The following is a 25,800-nucleotide window of genomic DNA, read 5'->3' as shown; positions in this document are numbered from 1 at the left end:
TAGATTTGCGTGATTGCAGTTCAATGACTTGTACTTATTGGTATAATTGGTTACGATTTGTTTGCTGGTTCCCCCTTTCCGGGCACGGATGCACTGGATAACTGATGGACTGATCCAAGCGAATAATGTAGCAAACACCGAAGTATCCACTGGCAAGCTATTAAATTAGGAAGTTTGTTGGTTTTTTTTTTGTTGCTATGCCGCGTTCACCGAGGATGCCCGCTTGTTAATTCAGAAATGTTTTCTGTTTGAGTAATTTGCGTTTATTTTTATTAGTGTATCGATATTTGCCTGCTATTTTTTTTTTTCTTCTTCTACATTGCTTACTGCTAAATGCTAACACATGTTTAATGGTCGGTATTTTCCTCTTATCATTTCCTATTAGATTGGATGCGTTGAGCAGTCATGGATTCGATCGAATCGAGCTAATTGTCACGCCTGGGGTAATTTATTGACACGCACAGCAGATAGATTTTTTTTTTACGATGTGTTGTAGATTCTTGGATCTTGGCTTTGTACAATTAACGAGTAATGATGGTTCCTTGAAAACTAGTGTTCGACAATCGACAATCATCGCGGATATCAGAATAAATTCACTGTTACTTTTTGTTATGATACATAGAAAAATAATAGTTCATCCTCTCCCGGCCTTATGCAGGGCCTAACCAGTGGTAAATATTTTTTTTTGGCCTTATTTCTATACATACATTGAGTCGCTATAATTCACAGGTTTAATTGTATGACATTGTACAGTTAGCATGAAAACGACACACTCACTTTATATTATAACCTGACAGTGCAGTGTCCACACTTCCGACAAACTTTCACATTCTCGTATATGACTTCATCGTCACAATGGCCGCCTTGGGAATCGAACCGTCGTGCGGCACTGCAACTGGTAGCTTCATCTGGCACGCGATCCCCCCCGTCGTCAATCTGGGGACAAACCTGCTCGAACCTTTCAACAAAATCCTCCTCGAATTCTAATCGTTTTCGTAGTAGATCTTTCGCATTCAACTCCGGATCGTGATTGTGGTAGATGGGATCAAAGTTGATGCAACGTCCATCTTCATCCGAGATGCAGCACTGGAACTTGGGTGCAATCAGGTTCATCTTGTTTCGATCCTGCGTTTCACTGTCAACACACACTTCATCTACGATTCGTTCATCGATGGTAGAAATCTGCCGTTGGAAAGGTCGTCTCGTGATATCATTCTGGGACAGAACCCGCTTGCTCGAATCTCCCACCTTGGGACAGAGGATATCGAAACTTCTGTTGTAGAACGCGCAACGAATTGAGGGGTCGGAGAGACGTTTTTCCGGATAAACATTCGTTCCGGGCAGTGACATCAAATGATGGCTGTCCGAGCAGCGACGTTTTGACGCAGGAATCTGGACAGAACTATGCTCGTCGATGGAGTCCAGGTTGGATTCGTAGGACCGGTTGGCGGATGAGACGTTGGAAGCGTATGCGCACGGTGAAAGGAATATTCGGTTCAGTGAGTCGTCGGAATAGTAGGGTTCGGATTTCAGGGCTAACGGTACATTCAATAATCGATTCAGGTTTCTAACATCGGTCGGGACTTGAAGCATCCCGACATCCACACTTTGCGATCGGAAGCGACGTCGTGGCGACGGTGACGGTAACGGACAGGTGATTGGCATCGGGAGCAAGAACCGACTGTCCAGGCTCTCCACGGAATCTGCAAATGATACTGATGAATTTTGCTTTCACAGTTGAAATTTACTCTTTGAAAAATGAGTCTATATCTATTCGAAATAATAGTTCTTCTTATGTTCGATAAGTAATTCTCATTTATTATTTGGACTCTTGAAAAAAAATGTTTGGAAATTAACGAGCAAAACCGACAAAATGAATCAGTTCTCAAATTGATTAAGACATCTTTGAGAAAACTAAGTGAATTCTGAAGTGACTTTTAAATTAGAATATTTTTGCCAATTTTAAAGATCAAGTGTTTGTATAGTCGTTATATATAGAACATTATTAGAGCTATTATTTGTATTTCAGTTCGTAAAAATGTGTTGAGCCATCTCCGAGAAAAGTGAATGAATTCCATTTGGAAATTCGATCAGGTCAGGTCCATCCAGAACCGAAATCCGAAAACTGGCTAGCCGAAATCAACTCTAATGGCTAGCAATTGTAATAATTCATAAATTGAATCAGTTTTGAGTCCAATTTAGAAGGATAGGGCGTGGAAAACATTTTCGTTTTCTATGTGCAAATTGAAAACTCAAGTAAAAATGCCTATAGAAATGTGGTCTGGTTTTGAACACTTACAGCTTTGTCAATTTAAAATATTATTATTATTTATTATTGTTTGTTAACCTTTTGATTGGGAATAATCATAAGCTTCGATTGGAATGTATCGAGCCCAGAGCATGAAATTGTCACAATGAAAGAAACCAATCCAACAGCCTCATTTTCAATATTGTACTGTCTCATTCGTAAATGACTGACACCAGAACAAACGAAGATAGACGATGCATTCTCGTTTTCTCATTGAAAAAAAAGAGAGAGTATAATTACCAACGTCACTCTTTCCTGTATGACAAGACGAAACCAAACTAAAGTCTGCAGGGAGCATCAGCCGAATTTCAATTCTCATTCTTTCATCGCTGTATTGAAAATCTGTGACGCTTGACTATAAAAAGTGACTACAATATGACAAATCGAAGTAATTACATCCTAGAACCTCTTCGGAAACCAGAACTACTAGAAATTCGAGCACCAGCAGGTAAAAATTATTGTGAAACCTTTTTCTGCCATATTCGATTCTCACAGCTTCGGTTGAATATCGACACTGCATACTATATTAATTGACTGAACATGGATTTCGTTCTCATAGTTTGCAAGCGAAACTGAGAGTGACAGTAATTTCTTGTCATTTTCTTCTATTTTTAATCAATGAAAATGACTTTTATTAGCTCTGATCTAGCCACGTATTTTCAATTATATATGACTAGCGGACCCCTGCACACTTCGTAGCGCAATAATATGATGTAGAAAATCAAAACTACTGATCAATTTTAATGATTATTGAAGAAAAATATCATTATAATGCTCTATGATAGTGGCCCCAACCTTTTTATATCGCGGACAACAGGGCAAAATATGTATATAAAACCGAATGGTTTGCCGAAACGCAAACAGGCAGCGTACAATTTACCATCCGAAAAAAAACAATCAATTCACGCTACAGACTCATAACGATTATTGACGGTAATAGAAAAGTTAAACGGATGAGAAAATGACGTTCAAATTGAAATGGCATAGCAGTGGGCATCATTGCGTGGAATAAAAACCTTTTCTTCTTCTAATTTGCCATTCAAAATTGTTGTCTCGACAACATTTGCGATTAACTTTTGAACTTTTAACTTTTTTCTGTACTTGTTTCTCTATTGTCTGCACTTTATTTTGTACTTTGTGTGCTTGTTTCTGTAATTTGTGTGTTTGTTCCTGTACTTTCTGTGCTTGTTTCAGAATTTTTTCCTGTACGTTCTATACCTGCTTACGTATTTTCTGTATTTGGTCCTGTAACTTCTGTGCTTATATCTGTACCATCTGCATATTCTTTACCTTTTTCTGCACTCAATTGTGCCAGTACTTCCTATACTTGTTTCCCTCATTTATGTACTTGGTTTTGTACTCTCTGCGCTTGTTCCTGTACCTTCTTTATTTTTTCCTGAACTTTGCTTCTGTACTTGTTCCTTTTGGTTCTGTACCTGTAGCTTTCCCGGTGAATTTCTCACAACTCAAAAAATATCTTTGAATTGAAATTATATCTAATACTCTTAAATAAGAATAATCGAACGACCCTCATGATTGCTCGAGATTAGTAAAGTAGAATGGTAGAGTGCTCTATAAAAATGAATCATCTGACAATTCTCGGTAAATTTTTCAAAAGGGCGTATAAGCAAGTGACAGTTTCTCTTTGTTTACTTTCTCTTCTATTAATTATTAAACGGTTTCCACGTTTATCACTCAACTCTTTGTATGAAATGATACCCGAAACTTTCGACTTTCAAACAGAATTGTGATATCAAAAAAAATCTTTTTAGTCACATCTCAATAATCGAAAGAGAGAGTGATTAAAGAGAAACTGTCACTTGTTTGTACGCCCTTTTGAAAAATTACCCGAGAATTGTTTTGTTTCAGGTACACACGTACACTTCGTACTTTAAAGCAGTTTTTTCCTGCTCTTAAGAGTCCCAAATGATTCAAGCAAAATACAACAAAATCAGTTTGACGGTTCATGAGCAAGAGACTAAATCATTCGAATAGGTAAAACATGTCGATGAGTTCCCAAATCTCTGTTCAATCGATGTAATTTAAAAACAGGAGGCAAACGGGATTTTCGATGTACTCTGGGTTGATATAATTCGAATCGCATTTGGGCCAATTGAAGACGTTTGGAATAAATAACCGAACTTGCAATATGAAGCAATTGACGAAATTTAGAGGTCGTTTCGAGAAATATTTACACAAAATCTCTTCCAATAAATCTTCAAAGGTATGGGAAATGCTTATGAAAAATTTAAGCCGAGAAAATTTCCTTCTAATTCGAATGGAATTGTTCCAAAAAGTAGAGAGCCGGACAGTTTTGGTGTTTAAGTTAACGGTCTTAATTTGAAGTGGCAGCACACCTCAATCCTGTTGTCTTAGTGCATTATGACAGCAATAATTATATCTATCAAGAAGATAAGATTCACATTTCTGGAGTTTTAGTAAAACAACGAATCATAAAAAACGTTAATCACTTTCTTTTCTTATAGTCGTTTTATAATTTGACTTCACGGCATTGAACCCAAATTTATATATCGGAAAATGGAAACCTGTATGCTGTTCATTTGGCGCCCTTACTTAATTGCAAATGTGATTCAAAATAAAGAAACACGTGAATCAAGTAGGCTCAGGGAAATTTTTGCACAAATCAGTTCGTTTGGCGCCAAACGGTTTTATTAATAATCTAGTATTCATATTTTGCTCTCCAGCGGTCAGCAGCATTGCATAACTCGATACGCGCCAAACAATCATCGGAGATCTAGCATGCATTGAGTGGAAAATTTGCAATTCTAAACGAACCAATTTTCTAGTTTTTCTCTACTTTCGCGGAGGATTTTCCTTATGTACTATAGCCTAAAACTTCCGCATTAACGTCACCTTTCGAACAAAAAACAAATCATTCTAAGATCGACCCACGCATACCAGAGAACATTAGCAACACACACTTTTTTCGCTATTATTTTATATATAACACATGGATCAATAAATCCCGAGACTAAAGCAGAGATGGCGCTCGTAGTAAACCAGTAACCACGTCTTTCTAGAGTACTAACCTTTGCTTGAAACGGGTCAAAATTTTAAGTCGATCCGACCAGAAACAGCTGAGTTATCGAGGTTGGAGTAAAGTCGTTTTGTAGTTTGTTTAAAAAATTGAAAAAACCGAGTTCCGTGTTTTGATAAAACATTGTTTTTCAATGGGTAAAAACACCGTGCAACCGAAACAATGGATTGAAAAATGTTATCCGGACTCCGGGTTACACCGGAAAATGTGAGTGAAGTGACAAAAATTATAATGAAAGATCGTAAAGTGAAGCTCCGTGAGATTGCTGAGATGACACAGATATCATATGGAAGTGTATTTACTATCCTTCATGAAAAATTGAGCATGAAAAAGGTTTTTTCGAAGTGGGTGCCGCGATTGCTTTCGAAGGAACAAAATGCACCCTGCCACAAGTCGATGAAAACAATGGCGAAATTGAACGAATTGGGCTTTGATCTGCTTCCCCAGTGACTACTGGCTCTTTGCTGATCTTAAAAAAATGCTCCAGGGAAAAAGATTTGGCTCAAATGAGGAGGTCATCGCTGAAACTGAAGCTTATTTTGAAGCGAAAGATAAATTTTTTTATAAACATGGTATTGAAAAATTGGAAAAACGTTGGAACCATTGTATCAAACTAAAATTTTGCAAAAAAAAAATGTTGTTTCCATTGTTAGTCTCGGGACTTATTGATCCATGTGTTATAGTTGGAAATTTTGATTAATAGAGAGCTTTAATTTAGTATACTTTCGTCTGCTATAAATCTAAGACACTAGGCTGGCTTACTGGGTTTTCCTTACGGAGACGATGGTTTTGAAGGAGTAAGCGATTTATCACCTGGGAAGCATCTCTCTGATTGTTCAGTCAATGCAAAAGCGAAACTATGGCAGTACGCGAATCTATAAATAAGAGCTATATGATAAGATGCTAAGAGCAAATTCAGCAGCGGCAAGATTCATACTGGTGGTCTATAATATAACTGAAACTGAAACAAACGTTTCCCCAACAAGCCGTTTTAGTTTAATTATGCCGTTCTTTTTCGTATATTTGAAACACAGATAAAACGGTGCTGGGGCTGCCAGTTTATTTTGTTATAATTTCCAGATTTAAATTTTAAAACTGACATAAATTATGCATCTAGATCTAGAACACTCCTGAACAGGCCCTAAAGGTAGGTTGTTGCTAGATAGCAAGACAAAAAGTGCCATAAAACGAAGCTTTAATTGATATGCTCTGATCTTGTGTCATGCTAGCTCGGATGAAATTCCATGTTATGTCGTTTCGCCTGAGAAATTTCTAATTTATATAAGATGAACTCGATTGATAATGTGAAAAAGTTTATCGCATCAACCGAAATCGCAGAATGGTTGTAATGGTAGAGAAACGCTATAAAAATAACTACTTGCATACAAAACATGAACACAAGCTTGGCGAAAAGAAGCTTAAATATCGATATCTGAATCGCAAGCATGTAAAAACATATAATTGCATACATTTGGGCTATTGATTATTATTAGCCCGGGTTGGCGGTTCAATGCATAGGCCGCTGGTCTAACAAACCAGTTGTCGTATGTTCGAGCCCCGACCTGGAAGGATTCATAGTGTCAGGAGAGTCGTAGCACTAGCCATGCAATGGTTCTGTACACTCTGAATCGGCTGCGAAGTCTGTTGAAACAGAAGGTCAAATTCCACTACAGGAATGTAATACCAAGGCTTTTTTGCTATTGATGTAATTTCGTCGGCTAAAAAACAAATACAAATCATGACAAATATAGTCTATATTCTGGGTTCGCGTGTTCGGTGTTGGTTCCTAATAAAGACTAAGCAGACTCTCGTGCATTTGCGGATTCAAAAGTGTGACGATTAATTGAAAATGTCGATTATTAGAAATTTTGGTTGCCTTGTTTCACATCAATGGCTCGAACAACCCCATGAGACTGATCCTTGTAGTTTTTTTTTCCAGAATTATCGTTCAACAAAATAAATTCAAATGTTTTGCATAATAAAAAGCATCATTCGAACAACATTTTGTAATTTTTTCGTGGAAAAATATTGAGAAACAAGTCGGTGAAGAGGTATTTTCGAGAACGCTTCTTAAAAATCATGATTTGCGGTGTCCACTGTACCTCAGCGCAGACTAATCAGAAGTGAACAAACGATCGCAGCATAGTTAGAGTAGAAGTTTTTCTAGACCCCAACGTTTTTTTTTTTTTTTTTTTTTCATTTTTTAAATTTTTGGTGGTTGTTCAAAATGAAAACTACGATTTATCAAAAAAAAAATCCGCCATTTTATAGCTGTTAAACCTACCCAAAGTAACAAACAACGAAAAGAAAAACGTTGGGGTCTGGTTTTTTATATGTAATAAGTGTGTGCAAAATTTGAAAAAAAAATTGGTGCAGAAGTTTTTGAATGACGATGGACACGGACTTTCAAAACCTGCTTTCGAGGAAAAGTTTAAAGGTTTTTGTCTGTAAAATCAATGGAAACAATTAATTACTCCAGGGAGCCCGTAGGGTCTAACATTTTCAAAAAATCATATTTTTTCGTTTATAATTTATCATAACGAAACATTTCAAGAATGTTTTGTCAAGTTTTGAAGTGAATCGAAGTAGAAATCTTGGGCCTGTGCACCGAGCTCTTGCTTCTTCGTAGAATGAGATATAGCCATAGATAAAAGTCCATAACTTCCAGAGTTTCCGTTCCAATAGGCTTGAAAATTTCGCAGAAAACTCTTCAAATGTTTTACTACACTATTCAATATTCAAAATTCGATATACTGAATTAGCTAGAAAATTTTCTAAGACATACTTCCTAAAGTATTGGTAGTCTCAAAACTCAATGCAATACAACAATCATCATTAAATTCTCATGATAACTTCAGTTGCTCGACAAACAGCATCGACTGTCAGCATTGACTGCTCGAATAAAATTTGAAAGCTTACCTTGATGTACTACTTCCATCTGTTCACAAGCTGATTGCGTGAAATAAAAAAGCACAAGTTTTCCTCGTATCATTCCAATCGTGTCCAATGTTGCGTGCAAGATATAAATATTGAACAAAACAAACACCAAAAGCATTTCATTTTCAGTGACGAAGCGACAACAGATTGAAGAAAGTAATAATTAGAAATAAGAACATGCAAAATGGAAAATGTTCACAACAGTCTAGGAATCAAAACCTACACTACCTTCCCTTCGTACCTTCCCATACCTCCTCGCAGTCTTCGGTAATTGCTTTCGATTCAATACCATTCTTGGCCTCGTTTGGTTTGATACCGTGAACTACGAGATCCATGTGAGAGTCCAACGAGAACTGCTTGCCGGACATTAGTATTCCCCGAACGCGACGTTTCATGGCAGGCGAATCTTGATTCTGAAAATTGACCATAACAGGAAATGCCTTTCTTTTCCAACATACTAAGCTTAAACATACCGAAATCCTTATCCCGGCATAGACTTTAGCTAGAAATTCGTCTGCATCGTAAATAGCAGCAAACGAACCGTTGACAATTTTCGGCGACATGGGAGAGTTGGCCAACAGCAGACTGGAACCAAATGCTTCATTCTTCTCACGGGTGTCTAAAATTGAAATGAATCAGCTCAAGATATTAATAGAATTCGACAGCGATAAAGTTGGCTCACCTTTCAAAGGAACTCTCGATCGATCCGCAATCTTAACGTTCAATTCTTCCAACAGCTGACTGGTGACGTTTCTAATCTCATTCCAATCTTTCAGAATGTCATCGTTGGTCGTGTGGGTGGAAGTGATGGTGAATCGAATAACGTATTTGCCCTTCAGTGACGCAGGAACGGCATGCATATTTCCACGGTGGTTCAGCTGCTTCAGTAACTTTTCGGTAAGTTTGTTTTCACCCCGAATTCTGAACACCACCATCCCAAGATAACGCGCAGCTGGAATTTCGAAGCGATGATCTGCCAGAACCAAAGCTTCGAATTTCTGCGCCAGCCGAACGCCTTCCCGGATGTGCTTCTGAAGACCTTTGATACCGTAACTGCGCAGGACGAACCACAATTTCAATGCCCGGAAACGTTTGCTCAACGGAATTTGCCAATGCTGCAAATGAAGAAAAAAATATTTTGAAGTTTTTTTAAAAATTCGAAATTCATCCTTCTCAACCAACCATATAATCGATAGCCAATCCGGAATTCTCGTGCTGCAAATAAAGTGGCTCAACGTTGAACGTCCGATGAAGAGCTCCGCTGTTTTTAATCCTACAGAGAGGTTCAAACATTAGCCATACATTTTCTTCCAATGACAGGATGCTGTACGGCTTACCACATCGCGGTGCAGTCGAAGTGCACCATTAGCCATTTGGACGGATTGAACGCAATCGAGTCGGCCTTTTCAATGCCTTTCAGCCACACACGGAACTCCGGACAGATGAATGCACTTCCGGCGTACGCGGCATCAACGTGAATCCACATGTTGTACTTGGCGCATACTTCACCCACCTCCTGTAGGTTGTCGAAAGCGCAAGCTCCGGTGGTGCCCAGAGTGGCACAGACCTGTGCAGAAATTTATCAAATGGACAATTAACTTAAAAACTCTGTCAATAGAATTCTACTTTTAAGAAATTTAAAAGTAATAAAATTCTATTTCAAATGATTTTTATAACTGTTGAAAGTCCTTGAGAAAAATCATCATTACATATTATTTAAATTATAAATAGTCCAGCCGAGCACTGTCATTGACACGCATCTTTAAACAGTACGTCACCACCAAACCGGTAGCCACTTGTTGCTTTCTCCGTCGGGCCGTTCTAATTGGAGCCCCAGGGAAAACACAGAACTTTGCTAAGAAGATTTGTCAATCACAAGCTTTTACTTGCTGTTTGTTGATAACTAGCTAGCTGTAAAGGTATGAGTTTGTTTGTCGCAAACCGGTCAACATTCATTCATTCATTCATTCACCTTTCGCAGGCGTTCTTCCGCCTAACTGGTACGGTATTACTACTCACCCAGAACGGAATGAGGTCCTGCTTGATGTCCTCCTTGATGGCTTCCTCCAGAGCGCGACCACCCAGGCTAAGATTCTCGTCTGCTTCGATGTATCGCATTCGCACCAATCCGATTAGGGCCGCTTTCTCGACGCTCGAGTGCGCCTGGTCCGAGCAGTACGCCACCAGACGGGCGTTGATTTCTGCATCTTGCTGTCCGGGCGTATGCTCATGAAATCTTTTTATAGCCACCGTACGTCCTGCCAGCAGGCAAACCAGTGTTGCTTCGCTGGCAGTTGTTTGGATAACGCCACCACCCCGGCTAATACCCGGGATCTGTAGAAATTCATCCGGTAGGCCAATCATTTTGCCAAGCCAGTTCATCACAATTGACTCCAGCTCGGTACACGCCGGAGACGAAGCCTTGAAAACAATCACAAAATAGCGGAATCAATTTGATTGGTTCATGAAAAATTCTACCCCTATAATCCCAGTGTGAATCAATCGCCAGCAGGCCATGGCTTACCCAAGTAAATCCTAGGCAATTTATAGCATCCGCCAGCATATCACCCAGCAGCGACGGGAAGGAGTTAAGCGCCGGAAAGTAGGCATGCATATGGGGACTCTGCCAGTGTGTTACGCCCGGCATTATCACCCGCTCGACGTCGTCGATGATCGTCTGCCAGGGTTCACCCTCGAGGGGAGCCGAATCGGGCAGCAGATCACGCATGTAGCCTGGTTTCACGTCCGGCAGGACACGCCGCTCACGAATGTTTTGCAGATAGTCGGCTATGTAGTCGACCATTTCCTTGCCTGGTTGACGGAATAGAATTTGTTTTAGTTCAAATAATTGTGATGAATAGAACAGTAATCGATGTTGTATATAACTAACTAACGCCATACTAGTTGGGTCGGCTTTCGAGTATGTAACAACATAGCAACAACGTTAAACTATATTATAGGATAGTGAATTCATTATCAGGATGAATCTCCTAGTTGAAACTGACTAATGATTGAAGACCGAAAAAGAAGTCTGTTGTAATCTGGATAGAAACGTTATTCGAAATAATGAGTTTAACAGCTTAACAACAACGCTAATGAAATAGATCAAACAATGACCTCTGAAGAGGTTTTATGGGTTTCTGGAAAACATATTTTGTTTTTATCCGTAGCTAACGAAAAACACACTGAAAAAAGCTGCTAATTGAAATGTGCAATGTCTGAAAATGTACGGAACTCTGTACAATCGGGCACCGTTCTGAGTTGTGTGTCATCACATCCTTAGTAGTTCAATTGTGAGAACGATCTCTCCGGATTGGATTCCCGTCTCTGGGATAATTTTATCTACAGTTTTTAATTTTGATGTGGAACACATCTTTGTTTTCTATATAAGGGTGCAAATTAGAAACTCCAGGAAGTAAACGTACTGAAAAGTGGTCAGGCTTCGAACACTTACACCTCAGTCAATTTTATTTCGATTTGTAATATTATTATTTCACCAACTCATTGGAAATATTTCTACGTATCGATTTGAATGGACTTTTTTTCATGTACATATGAATAAAATTGTTATCGATAGTGAGCAGTGTCTTATTTTGCCTGCTAAACATCTAAACCCAATGCTGACTTTGAATCACATACATGGATTACATTATAAACTTTTCATCTGGAATGAAATATTGCCTTTTTTTATTCGTCTACGTAAAATCTTGTACTTTTGTTAACGAACGAAAAGATACTCGCATACCGATTTGATTTTCCATTCGTGTGAAACTTTAGATCGTTCGATATAATTAAGTTTGTAATATCATGTCAGGTCTTGATACGTTTAAATTGTATGGTGGAGACTCTTCCACGGAAGACAGCTCAAACAGTGACTGTGTAGGATTCAATGCCACCAACACCCGAAACAAATACTCTGTAATCTTTCGTTCAGCACAGTACATTCGAGATAATTCCAATTTGAAATATTCGCATATGCCGACATCTGATTCGGTCAAAAATTGCATTGTTGACATTTCTCATACGCTTTCAAATTGTCTTGCGCCATATCGCTATAGAAAAAATTGCATGCAAACAAAGCTTCAATACAAATTTGGTGTAAGTTGGTTAAATAACCAAATCCCGTACACGCTCGTTCAATGTTACTTTAAAGTGAGTACAATTTCACTCACTTTCTGTAAAAGTATATAGTGTGTAAAGTTAGAAATACTCACTTTCGAGTAAAGATGGTATTTGTCAAATTCTGAGTAACATTTACTCAGTGCTAGAAAGCAAAAGCTTAGATGAGCAACTTACATCTGCGTTTATCAAATTATTTATGTATTTACAATTAACAAAACACGATCATATTTACTACTTCAAACTTACCTTTAACGGAACGAAATCTGCCCTCACAATTATGTTGAGAAAACTGGGGGCGTGGTTCGATACTTACAAGAAGTTCTCGTGATATTCGTCGATAAAATTTCCACAATTTTCTCGAGCAACGTTCAAAGTACGGTTAGAAAAATTTGTTGTCAATGTTGAAACAGAGTAGTAATTACTCAGTTTCCTTAATCAATATTACTCACTTTTTGACATCTAAACTAAATAAGCAAATGTGAGTACAAATTGACCACTTGAGAGTAAAGTTGAACGAGCGTGTACACTTAACAAGCTTTACGCGGAAAATGAAAACTACCTATTATTTGATTTCTTTTCACTTATTGTTGAGTTCTTTTGAATTTGAATTTTTTTTTTGAATTTTTGAATTTCTTTCATTAACTCCTTTCCTTGTTACCAAAATAAAATGAGCAAAGCCACCCAACAAAGAGAGTTTCGTTCAATAAGCTAAAATTAAGTAAACCGTATCAAACTGAAATTGAGTCAATACGACTCAACTGTAGAGTAAATATAACTCATCTTTAAATATTTTTTGCACGTGCCTTACGGAAACTACCTAGATCCACTTTACTTAAAATTAGGTTATTGAACGGAACCCCTCAATTGTGTGGAATGTACCTAAAATTAGTTTGTTTTGCGGTTCCGTGTATGCATAGATATGATTGCATACATTTCAATTGCGGATATAAATTCGTCGTATGCAAAACACATACAAATTGTGGTCAACAGTGTATTTTCTTGATTCGTGTGTCCGATGGTTGTGATGTGACACTCGTACACAGCGATATACAATTATCGATAATTGAGTATTATGACGACTGATTAGACTATTTTACAAAAATTACTAGCTGAATTATCCGGCGTTGCTCGAAAAAATTTCGTGAAGGCAGACCCGGTCAGTTTGGAGCGAAATCAATCTTCAGTTCAGCAACGCCATCGCACGGTATCACATTCAACATATCAATGTCAATTGTATGGGTGCGCAGTGCTGCTATTATCGGCTACGAAGTCTGTTGAACACGAAAGGTCAAATTCCACAAAAGGTATGTGATGCCAAAACGCAAGAGTAGCGACCCGTCAAAAAATGTTGCTTGTGCATCGCGAAAATCCACACTACTCGCTCGCCAAGTTTTGGAAATTGATGAATGTGATCAAATTAACGGTTTCTAATGTAATAAAGGTATTCGGAGATCGCTTGTCTACAACTAGCAAGTCCAGATCGATAAGGAATCGAAGCCGGTTTTCGGAAAAACGTTGAGAAGATTGCAAGCGGAATCTCATCTTCAGCATCCAAAAAATATCGTCTACAATCGTGCATCGAACTAAAAATTTAGCAGATTTAAGACTTAAAAAAACGCGTTGACTTTGGATCGTGCGATAAGCTAATCAAGTCGGTTGTTCTCACAAGAAGTTGATAAAATTTTATTACAGTGTACAGAGTGATGAAATCTATATCATACACACTAAGATTTGATTCCTTTGCTCGATAGTATTTTTGATGCAAACTTTCGGTAATCTGTAGAAATAACCGATATTTCGGTACATGAGATTTATTTTACAATAATTATGCAAATTTTTACCGGAGTCGCCGAGTACGGTAAAAACCATACTATCCGTATGGTAAAATTATCTTCCAATATCCGAACTTCTGTGAAAACTGATTTTCGTGGAACTGTTAGACAGTTATTAAAATTTTCAGTAAGTGTCTCTTTTTTAATAAAACCAAAAAAATCTTGAAGGGTTCATCGAATGGATTGAGGTACAGGTGCTAAAGTTTTTAAAACATTAGAGCCACTAAAGCTTTTCGTTTACTTATAGACATGAAATAATTTTGTATCACTAATACACTTGCTGCCAACACAAATCGTTGGAGAGTAATTTCTGGTGTACTCGACGGATTGTGCAGTTTTCGAAGGCGCTCATAATTCCTGTTATCTGGGACATTCGACGCTTTTTAATTTTTTCATTGTCACTTTCACTTTTTTTTAAACTTCTTCATTCGTTTTTGTAAATTTGTGTTGTTTTGTGAAATCCAAAAATCCAGAATTTTATTCAAAGGAAAACAAACAAACAAAATTACCGAACAATCTGTTAGATCCATTTGGTTTACAGTTAACGGTAGTTGTTTGACAGCCCAGCAATCGACGAACGATCGGTAATCAATTCAATTACCGAACTGATTACCGAACGTTCAGCTGTTGAAAATTCGGTACAAAATTACCGAATTCTGCAAAATTTTCTAAGTGTGTAGCTTTCAGGTTTTAACAGGAATATTCTACGGTTACTGGAAGCGAGATTTGAGCTGTCAAAGAAACAAAGTCACAAAGAAACATCTTGAGTAGCAAGCCATCCCTTACAATGACCTGAAGAGCGACATTTAAATCGCGATCGGAATCATCATCGAAAAATGGCGGTTTCATTTTCTCGGCAAATACAAGTGTTCTAAGGCATGAGCGCCAAAGCCCCACCAAATAGAAACATATAGGGACATTGTCAAGCGCAAACTCAAGAAGAAGCAACAGACTATCGTCGGTGGGATGCAGTTCATGGCAAACTGGCGTTCTCCGACGAGGAGGCTATACAAAACATGGTGGAAGGAGTTAAATGAAAGGCCCGGATATTCGCATTTGCCAACAGAAGCATGAGTGAATATTTTTTCAGTATTGTGTAGAATTTGACCTTAAAGAGACATGAATTAAATTTTTGATAAACATTTTGAACTATATAATACAGTTGGTCATGTTGATCGTAACATCCTAAGTTTTTGTCTGTTCACTTTTATTGTCGTGAATACGACTTACTTTACTATGGGGCGCCTTTTCGAAATTTACCCTCTGAGAGAGTGATAAGTTTTTGATCGTGAATATCTCTTGTTGTATCTAACGAATCAACATAATTTTTTCTACATGCCATCGGAAATATGATCACAATTTTATGATAAAATTTTCAGTTGTGTGACATAATCTCAAATAGTTCAAAATTAAACTTTTCTGAAATGTTTGGTATAAATGAGTATCAAAGAGGATAATTCATAAGGCGCGTTTGCCTTTCTCGTATTTTGAAAGCTCATAGCTCAGTGATCTGTGGAAGGATTTATATAATCTAACTACCAATAGAATCGAAATTTTTCAATTTAAACGTGTATAGCAAAAGCATTGAAGTATTTCAATAGTACACTATTGAAAAACCTGTCTCATTTGACCCATGTCAACACAAGCCAATCAGAACGCGTTCTGAGGAAGAGAACAAAATATCTGCTACTGTACAACAAATCGTTCGAGAAAAATGTTCCGAAAAGTGGTGAATATCGTAGTGAGTTCCTCAATTTGAATGCTAGAAACGAATCCCTACAGCATATTGATAGTTTCTTTCAATAAATTATGCAAATTCGAAATGAAATAATCGACATTAAAATTCTGTATGCGGCTATTTTTATAGCCCATTAGTGAAAAAGCTACAAACGAAATCACGTAAAAGAAAGCTCCTAACAAAAATTGAATCAGTTTGGGTTCTATCGCCAATGCGAGGAGACGTGTTTTGTGCCGTTCGCAAAGCTCCGACAAAAGCGATTACGTCACAGCTGCCAGTCATTTGCATGGATGAAAAAGCCGTTCTAATGGCTCTAAAAGTTTTCTGAAGAACTATTAGGATTTGTTGTTCGCAAATCGAAAGGAAATATCCTCAGTTTAGTGCAAATCTAGAACAGTTTGGTTAGATTTTTGCACTTTTCGCTGTGTGAAATTCACAGTAATCTAGATCAAGTGAAGCCTAAATGTGGAAAAGGGAAATGCTTGCATAATTCATACAATTGATCAACTAATTGATATTCGAAAGTGTTAAGAAACATGTCAGCTGTTTTCGTATTCACGACATCCAGTTATGTCTCTGACATTACCCACCCACCTTTTTTCTTTCTTATTAATCCAAGCATTGAATGATTCACCATAACATACCACATAACTTTGAAAATTTACATGAAAAAAACCGCAAAACTTTTTTTAAAAACATATGAAACATCGAAATGTGGCGTTCCGTTCGACTTTAGGACTTGGAATTTTGAAATTTCCGAAATCTATTTTTTTTAATTGATCAGTGTCTAACGGAGAAAAAGATTGAATAAATGGTATACGAACGCAAATATGGAATGAAAACCACGTTACCGCAGAGACGGGACTCGAACCCGTAGCTAACTCCTAACCGGGGAAATTGTTTCACCTATTAAACAGCACTGAGGTCTCTTTTTAGGCGGGTAAAATGTATCGCGTAAAATAACAGCGCAAAAAAAACGCGTAAATTCGGAAGTCCGCTAAAAAACCGCGTAACTCCGGAAATCCGCGCGAAAAAAAAACCTTAAAACGAAAGAATTTTTTTTTTGATTCCAAATATCTTAGAAATGCATGAAACGTCCAGATCTGGTGTAATCTCTTTTTGCCTTTCTCATATAGAAAGGTTATGCAATCACTGTGAAAACCGACTTTTGAACCGAGGCCCGGAAGGTCATATACCATTCGACTCAGTTCGAGAATCATATACCATTCGACTCAGTTCGTCGAGATCACAAAATGTGTGTATGAGACAAATAATGTCATTCAATTTTCTCAGAGACGGCTGAAACAATTTTCAACTTGGATTCAAATGAAAGGTCTTGAAGTCCCATATCAAGTTCCTGAGTTTCATATGGATCCGACTTCCGGTTCCGGAATTACAGGGTGATATGCACCAAAATCAGGAAAAAAAATAGTCACACACGTTTCTCAGAGATGGCGGAATCGATTTTCACAAACTTAGATTTAAATGAAAGGTCATACGACCTTATACAAATTTCCCTGAGTTTTATTTAGATCCGACTTCCGGCTCCGGAATTACAAGGATATATGTGAAAATTTATGAAAAAATATGCAATCAATTTTCTCGGAAATTTCTCAACCGATTTTTACAAACCTAAAAGGAAATAAATAATCTTGAAATTCTTTAAAAAGTCCCTGAAAAGTTCTTCCAGATCCGACTTCCAGTTCCGGTATTACAGTGCGATTAGTGAAAATTTTCAATTTCATGAGTATTTTTTCACAATCGAGGGCGAAACGAGGTGCACATTTTTATAAAACCTACCGCTAAATTGATCTAGTAGACAGATCTTATTAGTTAGTGAATATATAAAACTACTTTGGGACAACTAGTCCCCGGTTTCCACTTCCGAAAGCACCGGTAATAGTGAATAAAATATCCAAAAACGGAACTCACTTCGATTTCTCAGCAACGGTTAAACCGATTTTCACAAATCATGATTCAAATTAAAGTTCTCATTGTACCTAAATATACTGTGCAATTTAATCCTGATCCGACTTCCGAAATTATCGGGCGAGGAGTGTCAAAACATACAAATTCAAAATGATGATGCAGGGGAACGGGTATAGCGTGATGGGTAAGTCGATGCCTTTCTCGCTGCCCATCTGGGTTCGATTCCCAACCCCGCACATAGGGTCAGAAAACTTTTCTGGCCCGAAGAGGTGAATGACAACAATGTTAAAACCTCTATAATCTAAAAATAAAATTGACGATACAAAACTGGTACGCAACGGTACGTGCGGCTTTGCCTCATTCACAGTGTGCTTTGTTCAATTTCGTATAGCATGCAGGGTTGCCACATTAAAGTTTATATTTTTCAGGTGAAAAATATGTAAATTTCTAATCCTTTTATTCAATTTGTACATACTTGTTAGTGTTATTACCAGATCATGATAACGATGCTTTTCAATAAAAGTGCACTTATTGCCTTTCTCATATAGAAAGTTTATACAATCACTTGTAAAATTGACCAGTGGAAATTGACCCGAAAAGCTAGGTGCTCTATATAATTCGACACAGTTCATCGAGCTGAGCAATGTATGTGGCTGTGTGTGTATGTGTGTGAGTATGTGGCAAATAATGTCACTCATAAAGAAAATCTTGCAATCCTATAGGTTGCTCTTGAATTTCACACCGTCACTTAGAGCGACGAAGGGTTAAATTCTTCTAGATTTGGTTTGAAACTGATTCGATTTGTAGGCTATGTTAGTAACTTACTAAACGAAACGACTTTAGCTATACTGGTTCCAAGTTCCCGGTTCCAGGAGTACCAGAAGTAGTGGTCGAAAAGTTTAAAACGAGACTCATTCCATTTTCTCAGATATGATTTGATCGATTTCCACAAACAGGCTCAAATAAAAGTTCCTATAGTCGCATAGGTTGCTGTTTAATTTCATCCGGATCCGATTTCCGTTTTCAGAACTATAGGGTAAAGTGTGTTTAATCATTTAGTGCAACGATGCAAAATAAAGAAAAATTCTTTTCAACTTGACATAACTGTTTACAATTTGAAAAGGTTATGTTAGTTTATACCCAAAGAAAGTTTCTTATTTTATTCAAGATTGAAAAAAAAATTCTTTACAAAATCTTCTGGTGATATTTTTGAAAATACAAGTAATATGAGAAAGGCATCATTACACACTAGATGGATTAAAACAGGTTTTTTTCTTGTAAAAACCGACTTTGGAAGTTGGAGAATTTGAGACTGCGTTACTTTGAAAATCATCGTAAAAAAAACCGCAGGATGGAAGACTTTTTTATGCGAAATGTATTAGATATGCATGAAACGTCTAGATCTGGTGTAATCTAAAAAAAAAGAATTGAAAAATCTGCTTCGGGACTGAGATTTCCGAAATCAAATTTTTTGATCCCGAATGTCTTAGAAATGCATTAAACGTAGATATGTGGTGTAATCTAAAAAAACAACTCGACATTTCATGCATTTCTAAGATAAATCAAGAAAACCACATAACTTGTTAAAACCGAGTGAAAATACCACGTAACTTCGCAAACCCGCGCGTAAAGAACCGCTTCACTTCGTAAATCCGCGTAAAAAGAGACCGCATGAAAAACGCGTAGAAAAGGACCTCAGTGTACCCCGCATACGAAAACACTTGAAGAGATAGTCCAATTAAATTATTAGAAGAAGCAAGCATGCCTCGCTTTACATGGTCACCACAGCATTCAATTATAGTCCTATATCTATTGAAACACATCCAACGGGAAACAACACACACCACATTGTCATGCTCAAACTCATGTCCATGTTCACTTCTCCTTTGCCATCCGACGTTGATTGGAGATTTTGTTTGTATCTCCTTTTGTTGCCTGTACGGTACCTCAGCATCATCATCTATTTGATGATCTCAGCTAATGTGTGGTAGCAGCTGTGACGATTGTGATGTCAAACACAATGGGCCGTATGAATAAAATGTAGTAAAGTCTGTTGTTTGTAGTATCTTCTCAAAAGCAAAGTCCACAGAGTATAACGCGGTTTGGTATGAATAAAAAACAAGTTCGAACATGTAGTTAATGCTGCTTCCAAATTTAAGCATTTACTGCATACCGTATCGACACAGAGCCGGAAAAGCTGGCATAAGCATGCACAAGGCAAGAAACGTACTTACATCTGTAAAAATGCCACTTTTTTAATTTCTGTACTTCACTTTATCAGCAAACACACGAGTAGCAACCTCTTGAGCTACCAACCGAAAACTTTTAGTAAATACTACAGTTTGTAGCATGTTTTGACAGGAACGGGATCCACATGTAGCATTTACTACCGAAATTCAAGCATGCTAAAGCATGCCCAATATGATCAAAATTTAAACTAGCTCAATATGGCTCTACGTCTCAGTAATATTGAAATAAATCATTGAATTTGTCTTATGCCATATGTTTTAGAAATGCATAAAGTATAAAAATCTGGGGTTGTCACAAAAAAAATTCTTGAAATGTTTTTTAAGTCCCAGAATCGTTTATTTTTAGATAACACTAGATCTGAACATTTAATGCATTTCTAAGACGAAACAAGGAACCCACAGAATTTTGAACATTTGCTTAAAAACCACCTAACTTTGAAACCTCACATAAAAAAGTCACATGAAGCCAAAAACATGAAAAAATTTGATTATTGTTCTAATTATTAGATTGGCTTGATTCTGGGCTGTATTAATGAAAAGTTTTTTACATGTCCATTTGAACTTGTCATGAATAAATTTGCTGCTAGCCTTTCTCAAATACACACCTAGGAAAAATCGTGTAAATTTACGTCTTCTGTGACCGGCATATATGAGCGTCAAAAATGATTCAATTTTACATATTTAATGCATTCTCACATATTTTTTAGTGCTAAAACATGAAAATTTACAAGTTTGCTTGAAGGGTAAGGCTTGTTAGACGTATATGCATATCATTCTTGTAAAATTCAGTCGTTTCACGGATAACGTTCTTATGAATTGTATCATATGTGGATTTCCATATATTACCTGTGAATTTCATAACATTTTGCAGTGTAGATATAGATTTGATGAGGGGAAGCCCTCAATCTTTTTTTTCGCCTCGAACTGTCATCGGGCGCGGTTCGCTTTTTCGAGCGCTCCGCAAGTAATAATTTATTTATTTTATTTTTCGCACGCGTAGTCAAACATCGCGCGCGGGCTTTTCATAGCCTAAGTATATAGTGCAATCAAATTTAGTGAAATTTAAGAAAAATTAAGTGTGGAGTCAAATCTTGCTCTAACATTGACGACCGCTTCCTATGGAAGTGCGAATATTGCGACAAGGCTTATCACGCCGCTTACATTGGACTACAACGACATCAGGAACATTTAATCTTGGCATTTATGGTGCCAGTATGTGCTGACTGCCAGCATTTAATAAGAACAGGAGCAGAGACCCTGAAGCTGCTACACCAACAGGAGCTTTTAAAGTATACTAAATCACAAACGGAGGCGTTCCACCGGACCGCATCTGACGTCAAAAGTCACTACTTTGAAATTTTCGATAGTGTCGAGCGCTTAGTGATTGAGGTAAAACAGTCATTACTTAATATCAACAAAAATGACAATAGCAATCTAGGTCAGCGTATACAGTCATGCGAGGCCTCTCTGCATACAGCCATAAGCGACGTCTGCTAATCGAACTAATCTAGCAACAAAATTATGAATGAAATGAGTGAGCGTCTTTCTCGCCTCGAAAAAGAATTTATGCTTCCTTCGAAAATTGTCGAAACCCCCACCGCTGCATTCAATCTTATCTTGGAAGAATTGAGAGATGAAGTCGAATCAATCTCTAATATCGTCGCTAAAGACATGAAAAGCACTCAGTCTAAAACTCCATCTGAAGAATTGGAAGCAAACAAACCACTAAAATCAATAGAAAAAAGGACACTTGCAACGCTATACCTTCACCAGAAGAAAAGGCTGACTCGGAACTCACCTCAGGCTGGCGCTTCATCGGCAGCAAAAAATATGGAAATGCGACTGGAGACAATACGACGCTAAACAAAAAACTCGCCGTCTTCAAGAAAAACAAGATGAAAATGCTATTCGAAGGCGGAAACAACGTAAACGACAGCAACAAATACGCACGGAAAATAGACCATTGAGTAGAAAATAGACCATTGAGTAAAAACAATAATTCCGAAAATTCTTTGGCACCTACTAAACAAAAATTGTCTTCCGATAAGGAATTACTGGCAGCAGCACGAACTCAATTCTCTGAACCTCCAAGTGCTAGTATTGTCTCTACATTTGTAAACTTTCAAAAGGGCGAAACCATAAACCCATATAGAAGTAATCCAACAAAAAGTAATTTTAACAAACAACACTCGGAAAACAACACCACTTCGTGACCCGAAAATCTTTAACATTGTGCGGCTGTATCTAGCATACTCAAAAGGGCCTGGACCAGACAGTATACCACCAATATTCTTAAAAAATCTTGCTGAAGAACTTACACTACCACTACAACTACTTTTTAACTTATCACTTAATTAATGTACTTTTCCTAAAGCATGGAAATCTTCCTTTCTTGTACCAATATTTAAATCTGGTGCAAAATCTAACATTCGGAACTACCGTGGAATAGCCATTATTTCACTTTTGTGGAAGGCGGTCTCTAATGCTAATGATAATTTCGCAGTTAAAAAATGTAATCAAATTAAATTTCGACAAAACTGAAAGAACCTCCCAGAGAACTACGAGTAGCGCATAACATGTATACCGTGCATCAAAACAGCTGCTCGAGACCAAAGAAAAACGCCGTGTAATGCCCTGTATGTCGTAAGCAAGCTAGTCGCAAAACATGAACAAGTGAGCAGCAATTGACTAGGCAAAACCTGCCGCCTGTCCTATGAGGTAATCAGAACAATTATAATTTCACCTCGTCAAAGTCGCCGCCGCCGCCGAAACAATGACTAATGCTTTCTCCTTACTTCCCACCTAATTTTTCTTTCCGGCAGGACAAGGCAACCGACCGCGGCTTAGCTACTCCTCGTCCGGAAGCCACCTCCCCCGGTGTTCACTAAAAATCCCAGTGACGCAATCGAATGGAAATCAAGTCCCGAGAGAAATAATTACTTGTTCTGCTAACCGATTCGTACATTTAAACAAATAGCTCACTGAAGATGAGCGCCGATCAGAATGAAAAATAAAAACTTACCTCTTCTGCGGTATTCGTCAAAGTCCATCTCTGACAGAGGGGATGGAAAACGTCGGTAGCGTCGGGGGCGAGTGGCGTCCGGTGATGGATGGTCCTGGTAATCAAAATGCTTTCAAGTGTAATCGGGAAATAAAATGTTCTGCTCGATTTTTCCGTTCCGATTAAATGTATTCTCGTGGAACCAGCTGTAACACACACCTGAACACAACCGATTGAAGATGTTTGCAATTTGGAATATTTTATCTACTTCTTTAACTACAACTAATTAGGTTTATGTCAAGCAGCGGGAAGGTCCGTCGCTTCGTGAGCGGCCAAAGTGTTAGTCCGACGATTTACCGAATAGAACTGAATTTGAAATAGTTGAAAAAACACTGTCACTGTGCTTCGTTTTCATTAGTCCTAAGGTAATTGGATCACCATCGATCTTTATACCGTTTGTGTCTTCCCCGGTACTACACAAACTGGTCACAATAGGTAGCACTTCCTTTACGTTCTGCCCACCAGGGATCACTTTCTGTTTGTTGAATGAATGCGTTGTTGCACCCAACCACATTTAATCCGTTTCCGTGGAAAATTATTATTGATGTTCAGGCCAGGTATATTTCAGGCAAAACTGTTGTCGAAAAAAATGACTCGATTATTGCTTCAATTGTTAAATTATTCTGTGAAAGTTAAACGTAACATGTTCAGTGCCTGCCGGATGCGTTTGCCTGGAAAACCGTCGATAGTGTGGATGATGTTTTGTGGCTTCAGTAGCTACTGTGTGTAAAGGAAAGTATAGGGAAACGTTGACACCCGACTGTGCTACTGAAATAGCTGTGTTTGGTCGAACAAATTTCTATGCGAAATCAGAATGTACTGCTAAATCAAATTTAGGAAAAAGAGTAACTCAAAACAAATTGATGTCGTTTTAAATTGAAATCGAAAACAGAATATTTGTGCTTCTCTAAAGTGATACCTTCAACAATTATGGTGGTATTTTGATGCATAGATTGCTATATGCATTTTAATACATTCACTAACTAAAATTTTAGAAATAATGAATTTATAAAACAAATTTTTGTCCACATCAGCATTTTATGAACAAAGACCAATACTACTTTTGATAGTACAGAAATGAGGCATAGCATATTTGAATATTTCGTAACTTTTAATTCACCACAAGTTCCCCTACAGTTTCTCACATGAAATCGGCCGTCACATGTTCCGTGTCTGAATTTTTTGTTTATGAAGATATAACAGACGGCCGGTTATCATACGATTCAATGAAAGCAGAAGATTGATAGAATCATTACCTTTCCTGGGGCAAAACTAGTCTAAGAACAAAGAAAAAACAGTAGGCGACAAAGAATTTTATCCGAAAACTTTTGCTCCGGTGTCTTAAATGAAATCATCGTTTGTATTTGCTCAAAGTACGTAGTAATACTATATGACTTAAATGCTTTCAAAGCAAAACATTTGAGCTATTCCAGAATAGATTAAAAGACTCAAACATTCTCCAATTTGTATGAAGCCTTAGTCTTTCGGTTTAAACGAATAGAGATGCATGCTTTTTCAAGTATTTTCATTTGAAAGTCTGTTAGTAGGATCGCTGCACTAGTCATGCAATTGTTCTGTACGGTAAGAAAAGAATACCAAAACTTTTGAAAAAGCAGATCAAATTCCACAAGAGGAATGAATACCTAGACTTTTAAAGACAAGCTTTTTATTTTGAACCTATTATCAGAACCAACATTTGGCGTGACATATTGATAAATGCCTTTTTGACAGGTAATGAAATTATTAAGTCATAGCAAAATTTCTGGATGAAACTAATAATTCAAATACGCCCAAACCTTGGTTTACGTCCACTTTTGTTACGTTGCCTCTTATTACGTAACTTTTTTCTACGAAGTATATCCCTAACTTTCACTAACCTCCTTCGAAATTTTCCACTAACCTCCCCCTAATTTTTCACTAACCTCCTTCGAACACCTGTTTTAATTTACCTAGTGGGATAATAATGTCTTCCTTATATTACTCATAACATCATAAATATTACTGTGGAACTCGCAAAAACAACTGTTCATTGAATAGAAATAGGAATGTTTGTTCGGACTTATTCTAACTAAATCTACAAATCTGGTTTAGCCTGTAGTTCCGGAACCGAAAGTCCACAACAATTCAGGAACTCCGTACAAAACTGTAAGACTTTTTCCGTTGTACCTATACGTTTGTGAAAACGATTTGGCCATCTTGAAGAAAAGTGAGTGAGATCCATTTTGCAGTTTTTGATCACTTTTTCCAATTCTTCCGAAACCAGATTCAGATGATTGAAATAGCCCATGTTGGTTCGTTTGACAGAAACAAATATGACCTACAAATTGGAACAGTTTTGAACCTAGTTTAACCAAGACTTACTATCTCATGCTCTATTTCGATTAAACCAATTAAACGAAATCTAACAAACGAAGCGAACCTGCGTTTCTGTCACTTTTGCATATATAAGTCAAGCTAAACAGCATGAATCAGCAGCATAAAGGACTATTCACACATATCCGGTCCGGTTCAGTGCCGGCACGACACCGTGCACGGATACTGATATTATTTCTTTCGTTTTCTATTC

The 25,800-nt window shown here is 37.6% G+C and overlaps 1 protein-coding gene across 1 annotated transcript; it reads right to left on the bottom strand.

Annotated features, from left to right (window-relative positions):
* On the bottom strand, positions 1-23,848 carry LOC131428302 (histidine decarboxylase). Its single transcript, XM_058592144.1, has 10 exons — positions 23,196-23,848; positions 10,828-11,114; positions 10,323-10,724; positions 9,641-9,870; positions 9,486-9,576; positions 8,986-9,418; positions 8,777-8,922; positions 8,545-8,716; positions 8,286-8,315; positions 1-1,703 (listed from the first exon to the last, which is right to left on the bottom strand). The coding sequence occupies exons 1-10, from the start codon at positions 23,221-23,223 to the stop codon at positions 784-786; spliced, it is 2,739 nt and encodes a 912-aa protein (XP_058448127.1). The 5' UTR covers positions 23,224-23,848; the 3' UTR covers positions 1-783.
* Between the last annotated feature and the right edge of the window lie 1,952 nt (positions 23,849-25,800).

This window comes from Malaya genurostris, chromosome 2 (genome assembly GCF_030247185.1).
Source record: "Malaya genurostris strain Urasoe2022 chromosome 2, Malgen_1.1, whole genome shotgun sequence".
NCBI classification, from domain to species: Eukaryota; Metazoa; Arthropoda; class Insecta; order Diptera; family Culicidae; genus Malaya; species Malaya genurostris.
Note: the sequence above shows the minus strand (reverse complement) of the source record. Positions and strands in the feature narration are given on the sequence as shown.